The sequence below is a fragment of the Solanum pennellii genome, chromosome 5 (genome assembly GCF_001406875.1).
Source record: "Solanum pennellii chromosome 5, SPENNV200".
Classification (NCBI taxonomy): domain Eukaryota; kingdom Viridiplantae; phylum Streptophyta; class Magnoliopsida; order Solanales; family Solanaceae; genus Solanum; species Solanum pennellii.
The window spans coordinates 71926441-71934811 of NC_028641.1; the positions used below are offsets into that span (position 1 = coordinate 71926441).

At 32.9% G+C, this 8371-nt stretch overlaps 2 protein-coding genes across 2 annotated transcripts; one reads left to right on the plus strand and one right to left on the minus strand.

Annotated features, from left to right (window-relative positions):
* The first annotated feature begins 1153 nt into the window (after positions 1 to 1153).
* Positions 1154 to 5590, plus strand: LOC107020297 (NADP-dependent malic enzyme-like). The gene is made up of 19 exons (XM_015220595.2): positions 1154 to 1497; positions 1833 to 1953; positions 2056 to 2130; positions 2235 to 2386; positions 2471 to 2576; positions 2663 to 2728; positions 2823 to 2918; positions 3018 to 3089; positions 3173 to 3256; positions 3332 to 3430; positions 3828 to 3875; positions 3971 to 4024; positions 4164 to 4262; positions 4358 to 4447; positions 4529 to 4606; positions 4703 to 4777; positions 4863 to 4953; positions 5040 to 5168; positions 5259 to 5590. Exons 1-19 carry the CDS (start codon positions 1382 to 1384, stop codon positions 5345 to 5347), a joined length of 1740 nt encoding a protein of 579 aa, XP_015076081.1. The 5' UTR covers positions 1154 to 1381; the 3' UTR covers positions 5348 to 5590.
* A 143-nt stretch (positions 5591 to 5733) lies between these two features.
* On the minus strand, positions 5734 to 7406 carry LOC107020298 (acidic endochitinase). Its single transcript, XM_015220596.2, has 2 exons — positions 7009 to 7406; positions 5734 to 6355 (listed from the first exon to the last, which is right to left on the minus strand). The coding sequence occupies exons 1-2, from the start codon at positions 7356 to 7358 to the stop codon at positions 5827 to 5829; spliced, it is 879 nt and encodes a 292-aa protein (XP_015076082.1). The 5' UTR covers positions 7359 to 7406; the 3' UTR covers positions 5734 to 5826.
* Positions 7407 to 8371: the final 965 nt, after the last annotated feature.

Here is an 8371-nt window from a genome sequence, read left to right on the forward strand (position 1 = left end):
AGCCTAATGATTTTTGACACGTCTGAAAAGTTCAGACTTAAGGTGATCGCTAGTTTGAATCTCACTTGTTGCGACATTCAAGCTTTTTTAGACACTATTCGAGGAACTTTTGGCTCCGTCACTAGTGATATATTTATGATTTTTTAGAAAACAAAATAAAAAAATATAAGAAAAATAACTTTTAAATTTTTTTTTTTAAAGATATGGTCACTATTTTCATTAGACGGTAATACTTTTAAATTTATTGATATTGATTTCATTTATGAACCTTAATGCATTTAAAAGCGTTTTTTCATATACTTTAATTAATTACTATTTTGTTTATATCGTCATTCTTATGTAACGCCTACATCGATCTCCTCCTCCATTCTCATAAGTCATAAAGGCTGAATAAATAGAGAAAGGAGACCACACTTGCCACGTTTTTCTATTTTTCAAATTCGTTTTCTGCTAAATAAAGTGGATGATATTTTTTTATTAAAATATAATAAGATATACGTTAATTTTAAATTAATAACCAAATAATAAAGTTAAACTTAACTAATCTATCACAATTTATCTCAAAATCAATGATGGTAAAAAATTTCTAAACATACCATCTAGATTGGTTCTTCCAAAACATAAAATTAAATGTAACAGTTATATATTTATTTTAATTATACCTAATAAACTTAAATTAGAATCTAACGTAAGTATTTGTAGAGATATTAATAAATGATCAACTCCGAGGGGCCTAGGCACAACCTATATTTAAACCATAATACAACTTATCATTTCTTCTGTTAAATTTATTTACCTAATTTTGATTTGATACAATTTTTTTAAATAAATAACCTTCAAATCATCCGTACACTAAAAATATGTGAAAGACATAATATTTTTACTTTTATAATTTTTAAACATGTCATATAAAAATTTAAAAATATATCTAATAATACTTGTTCAGTTTATAAACTCAATAAATAATTTACCATATGCTATCATTCTTTTAATATTTAAATAACTTATTATATTAAAAAGGTGATTTGAAAAAGTTACTCTGGCAGGTCAATTATGCACGACTATTATTAGACGGAGGAAATAATTATCATACGTCAAAACTTTAGACTTGTGTAATGTGTAAATACAAAAGCAGGAGTCGTTGAGAGAGGAAAATTCAATTCAAACTATTCATAAAAATAGCAATATTTTACTATTCTAGAAGGATAATACTCTGTCAACTGTTCCCTTTCACACACCAATAGTTGCGTGTGTATATATATATATAGTTGCAGAAACTGAAACACTTACAGAAAAACAAAAGTCTCTGAATTATTGAAAGTAGATATTATTTTTCAAAGGAGAAAAACAAAAGTGTGTGAATTTAACAAAAAAGGAGAAAATGGAGAGCGCATTGAAGGATCTGTCAACTCCCACCGGTGGCGTCGAGGATGTTTACGGTGAGGATTGCGCCACTGAGGATCAGTGCATCACTCCCTGGACTATTGCCGTTTCTAGGTAACTTACTTTTGAGACCCATTCAGAATTTGAAGCCTACGATGAAGTTAGCTAGATTTTGGATCAAATTTTGTTTTTAAATATCTGTTTGATTATCGGTCTAGTGATCAATGAATTGGTTGAGAAACATGATGAATAGAGTTACTTGATATGTATTGCTGGTGTGGAGGTGCACACAAGCTGGTCTAAACACCACGGTTATTAAAAATACAAAAGGATCTGTTTTGATCATGAAATTTGATCATATAAAATTTAAGTATCTTCTAGTTTCAATTTTTGGGAGAAATTACGTTGAAATATCATATGAGATATTAACAATTGAGTTGTAATAACAGTGGATACAACTTGTTGAGGGATCCGCGTTACAACAAAGGGCTTGCGTTCACTGAGAGAGAAAGAGATGCTCATTACTTGAGAGGCCTTTTGCCTCCTGTCATTTCCTCACAGGAACTTCAGGTAAAATTACTTACTAATTCAACTCTCTAAGTTTTGTGATGTGTTTGTGTGTGATTGATATTTACATTTAACTTTATTAATGTTGTGTTTTATATCAAATAGGAGAAAAAACTTATGCAGTCTATACGCCAATATGACGTCCCTCTGCACAAATATGTCGCCATGATGGAATTAGAGGTAGTTTCAAAAACATGTATTGGTTCTGATTTTTCATCTTAAACCAATAAAGGAGTATAGTTATATGTCCTCTTCGCTTACTTTGTGCGATTTGTTATTTGCAGGAACGGAATGAAAGGTTGTTTTACAAGCTTCTTATTGATAATGTGGAAGAGTTACTTCCAATTGTCTACACTCCAACTGTCGGTGAGGCGTGTCAAAAATATGGAAGCCTTTTTAAGCGTCCACAGGGTTTATACATCAGTTTGAATGAAAAGTATGAAATGTTTTCGATTAAATGTGTTTTTACTACTTTCACATGAAAGTACATTCAACTAACGTATGAATAATTTATTTTCAGAGGAAGAATCCTTGAGGTATTGAAGAACTGGCCTGAAAAATCAATCCAGGTCATCGTCGTAACTGATGGAGAAAGAATTTTGGGACTTGGTGACCTTGGCTGCCAGGTAATGATGCCCTCAATTGATATATACGTATCGTTCCTCTTTTCTCACTATGAATTACTTATATGTCATTCGTTTTAACGTCACAGGGAATGGGAATACCCGTGGGGAAATTGGCCCTGTATACTGCACTTGGAGGAGTTAGACCTTCCGCGGTAACAAAATTTGTGAATTTATCATAACCTCGATTCTGCACCATATTCTTATGTATGAAAACATTTTTGATCATTGATTTGCTTGTATATGCAGTGCTTGCCTATAACCATTGACGTAGGGACAAACAATGAAAAGTTATTAAACGACGAGTTCTACATTGGTCTCAGACAAAGGAGAGCAACTGGACAGGTGCACTTTAGTACCATTCCATTTTATCATTAGTCTTTGTAGACAAAAGTCTGAATTCTTACTGAACCTGCTTTTGCTACATTTTTTCTCTTCTTTCAGGAATATTACGACTTCCTTCATGAATTCATGTCTGCTGTGAAGCAAAACTATGGCGAAAAAATTCTTGTACAGGTCAATAATTTGAAACTTATGAATGTTTCATCATGATTTTACCATATGACACCTGAACCTGATGTTTGTAACTTCATTCTCAGTTTGAAGATTTTGCAAACCACAATGCTTTTGAGCTGTTGGCTAAATATCGTACCTCGCATTTGGTCTTCAACGATGATATACAGGTATATTATATGTCTCTCTGGATGTTCTTATGAGATTGATTTGTTCATTTCTGATCGATGATTCCGCTATTGCAGGGAACAGCTTCTGTCGTACTTGCAGGGCTTATTGCATCCCTTAAGCTACTTGGAGGTGCATTATGTGATCATACATTCTTGTTCCTCGGTGCTGGAGAGGTTGGTTTCTATATTTTTGATAAATTTCCTCCTCCAACTCGGGGTTTTTATGCTGCACAAGATTTTACAAACTAAATGGTTTATAAAGATGTTTTGAATCGGTAACAAGTTCCATTCGACTTAAAAGGGAAACCTCAACTTTCTGCTACACCCTTTTTTCGATGCTTCAGAATCCTTTTGGACTAATGATGGTTATGGTTTACATTAGAATCTTCAAATCTCTTTCAACTCCTTGTCATCTTATCAGCTTTACCCAAAGGAAATTAAGTAAGCTGTCGAATCGTGATTGTTTTCTGTTTCTTCTCGTTTAACTTTCGAAGTTGCAATGCAAACATCAGGAACTATTAAAAAGCATCTCACAGCCACACAACTTATGTTAATCTTCATATTATTGCAGGCTGGGACTGGTATTGCAGAACTCATAGCACTTGAAATTTCAAACAAGGTACCAGATTGGTTTATTCGTACAAACTGTAGAACAAAGATTTGTTCTAATTCCAATTAGTAGCACATACTTAAATTCCATATCGTTGCCTGCAGACAAATATTCCCGTGGAGGAGACACGAAAAAAGATCTGGCTTGTGGACTCAAAGGTAGAAAAGATAAACGATCTATGATCTTTCTCAGAAAAGCTAGTCTTTCTTCGGTTTTCATCTTATATTTTATATGTGATAGATGTAAGCACTTGGTTATTTAATTTACATAGTCATCTAAGTGAGTGATCATGTACAGGGTCTTATTGTTAGTGGTCGCAAGGAAACACTTCAAGCCTTCAAGAAGCCTTGGGCTCATGAACACGAACCTGTCAACAATCTCCTAGACGCTGTTAAGGTGTGATGAGATCCTCACCGTCAATTTCCATCTCAGATACTCTGTTCCTATGATTTATAAACTCTTAACTCTCCTTGCTTCAAATTTTGATCTAGGCCGTTAAGCCAACTGTCTTAATTGGGACATCTGGAACTGGAAGAACATTTACGAAGGAAGTAGTTGAGGCCATGGCCTGCATGAATAAGGTGATCCATTTCCTGCTTCATTTCTTCTTATCCCGGTAAAATTTTTATTTCTTGAGCTAACATGCTGAAAATATTCTACAGAGACCTCTTATTATGGCTCTCTCAAACCCAACCTCACAAGCTGAATGTACTGCTGAAGAAGCTTATACTTGGAGTGAGGTACGAAGTGTCGATGAGAAACAGTTCTAGTTATATTTATGGTCATTTTAGCTAACATTCATGACACTGACTATTACTTCTCCTTATTTCAAAAAGGGTCGCGCTGTTTTTGCCAGTGGAAGTCCATTCCCTTCTTTTGAATACGATGGAAAACTCAACATTCCTGGCCAGGTATTATGAATGCATATGCTTCCCGTGTTATAGTCGATTCAGAATAGAACAGCTCCTGATTTTGTTCTCTCCTTGCGATATACAGGCAAATAACTGTTACATATTCCCTGGTTTTGGTTTTGGCTTGGTCATGTCTGGTACAATCCGTGTGCACGATGACATGCTTTTAGCAGCTTGTAAGTACAACAAATGGATGGATTTCTGTGGGGGGTCCCCTTTTTTGACTTTCCTCTATAACACTAGTTGATTTTCTATGAAACAGCGGAAGCACTGGCTGCTCAAGTAACCGAGGAACATTACGCCAAGGGAATGATATACCCTCCTTTTGCTGATATCCGAAAGATCTCAGCTCACATAGCTGCTAGTGTTGCAGCCAAAGCGTATGAACTTGGTGAGTTCATTTCCTTTCCTTTTCTTGTGTCGCCTTTTTTCTCGTCTTGTTTTACTTATACATTAAACAATTTGGTTATTTGTACTTCAGGTGTGGCAACACGTCTTCCTCGACCTGCTGATTTGGTGAAGTATGCTGAAAGTTGCATGTATACTCCTAACTACCGAAGCTACAGATGATTGAATTGATCATATCACGGGGGGTAATCTTGTATGCACCAGAGAGTTATAATAGTTCATTTCGATCTGTCTTTCTTGTAAGCTTGTGTTGTGTATTAAGCTTTATTTTTTGTTCATAATTCGAGTTTGTTACGTTGTTTAGTAAACTTGTTATTCAGTGTGTTTCATTTCATAGCCATAAGAACTATAATAATTTGAGGAGCCGTGAAGGTGAATAAATTGAGTTGTTAATGTTATACGGAATTTTATGTTAGTTCTTTGTATCTGAATCTACTTTATATTTTGTAACATATCATTATAATCCCACAAGTGGAGTCTGGAAAAGTAGGATGCACACAAACCTTATTTCTACCTTTGCGGGGTAGAGAGATTATTTGTATTCAACATACAAATTACAACAAGAACTTTGAAATCCTCATTACTTAGAATACTTCATGAGTTATGTGATCATAACATTAAATTGATACAACATATATATCTTAGACTCTAGGCTTAATAGCAGAGCTATAACCATTATCATAAAACTTAGACCAAAGCATAACACCACCATACTTAGGTGAACCATTAATTGCTGGTAAAACCTGAGAAACAAGAACATCAGATGGTATAAAACCACTTCCAGCAGCTCCTGGAGCAGCGGGCAATCCTAGAAAAATCTTTCCAGCTTGAATCGTGGTCCATTTATTCCAATAACTCTTAAGATTTACCGCGCTACCAGCAGAGTATTGACATTGGGGATTGTTGTAGAATTGAACCCAAACGTAGTCGAATAGGCCAGTAGAGAGTGCACCATTTAACCATGAATCAGGGAATGGACATTGTGGAGCTGCAGTTAAGTATACTTTCCTTTGTTGGCTAAATCCTGAGAGGGCTCTTGCTAGTTCATCCCAATGTTGTGTTGTACCTCTTTCGATATCAAAATCAATTCCATCTAAAATTGCATCACCGAGTGGACGTGAAGTTGATTGACCTCCAAGATAATTGTTCCATAAATAGTTTGCTACATTCCTGCAGGGTAATTTTGACAATCAAATTTCGTCTCAAAACACTACTAGAAACAAAGGTTTTTTCTTAACCCGCGAATCACTCAGAATTTTGTGCTATAGAACATGATTTTTCTATTTATTTCTCCCCCTTTGAGCTATCTAGAAAAACAGTGGTAGAAAACTGATTCTCACTGAAATAGTGGGAAACTTCCTAATTTTTTCATATGAAACTATTATTATTATTCTTTCACACTAATTTTGCCAAAATATAGAAATAATCACTAAACATTTATTTTGTTACTCTTTTCATTTTATATGATAGTGTTTAATTGGATATGGAGTTCACGAAAGAACGAATTTCCCTTGAACAAATAAAAAAGAAAAGGTGCCATAAAAACACACACACAAAGTCACTTCATATTTGGACAAGTTTTCCTTGTATGTCAATTCCTACATGTCAAATATGGAATAGTGGTAATTCGAACTCTCTTATTGATTTTTGGGAATTCATTTAATTTAGAATTTAGTATCTTAAAAGGACTAGAACATTTACCCATAAATATTAAAATTCTGACTCAACCCCTCGATTAGTTGAGCTAGTTATTCCTAATACGTTAAAACAAAAATAAAATAAAAATCAATTAACTCTATAGTTTTTACTAATACAAATCTTACCTAGCATCATCAGCAGAAGAAAGTGAATAACTTCCAACACCACCACCAAGTGAAAGCATAACTTTGATACCTCTACTTTGACATGTTCTAATGTCATTACTTAACCTAGTGCATCCACCAACACTAGGATTACAATGACCAGCTAAGTTCAACACTGGTGTTTGTCCATTCCCAAAAACTACAAGAAATGCAATATTCACAATGGCATAATTATTTGATGCACAAGTACTAGCCAAAGTACCTTCATTCCCATTTTGGCCCCAATAAATTACAATTCCTCCTCCTTCTAGTTTTAGTGATAGAAGAAGTAGCACTAATACTAAGTAAAGTAAACCATATTTAATATTCATAACTTTTAGAAGTCTTTTTTTTGTGCTAGTAGTATATAAAAGTTGAGTTGTATACCTATTATTTATAGTTGGTGGGGGTGTGGAAAAATGACAATAATGATCCCTTATCTTTTTTAGTATGTTTTTAATTTTTTTTTAAAAATATCAACAGAGTAGTTTCGACCTTTATATTTATCAAAAGTGAAAACTTTGTGTAATATTTATTATACTTTTACTAGTATTTTTGTAAGAACTTAAAATATATAGCGGGATCTCAAGTTTGGATGTTTATATTATTTTTTATATCATTTTTAAGAATCTAGTGTAACTTTTTGATGTACAATGGTGTTACAGAGTTTTTTGTTTGTTTATATTTTGTGTCTTATATGACTTCTTATGTTGTGGTTTCTTGAAATTTCTAGATATTTCTCCATTTCGATTAAACATAGGATTAAAGTTTGATAAATAATTGATGAAAAACCAAAAATACTTAACTTTTTGGAATTCCTTGGGATTCTTGATTGGTGCGGACAAAAAATGTTTACTTGATACTTAAAGAGCTATTTTGAACATATTATGAAAAATAAGGGATCATTTTTTAATACTTATTGTAACTAGCGATTTCATTAGAATTTACATGATTCACTTTTTACTATTGAAAGTCTTTCTTGGTTAAGACTTATGAACATTGATTATTAATTATCTTTTTCGTTTATCAAATTATATGATATAATTTAATTTGAAATAAAAACTAAAAATTTGAAAATATTTTCTTTAAATTTATAGTCTAAAGTAAATCAGAAAATATTAAAAATACTTATGTAAGTATAAATTATTGTATTAAAAAATAAAGTATTATTTTTTTAAACTAACTAAAAAACAAAATAATATCAACTGAGATAAAAAAAGGTAGTTGACTTGAGGTCAACTTTATATTTATCATCCAATGAACTAAAAGTCACGTGTTCACAGTATAATCAGACCTAATAAAAAATTCCAATAACATGTTGAGTGACTTTTGGAGTAATTTGACA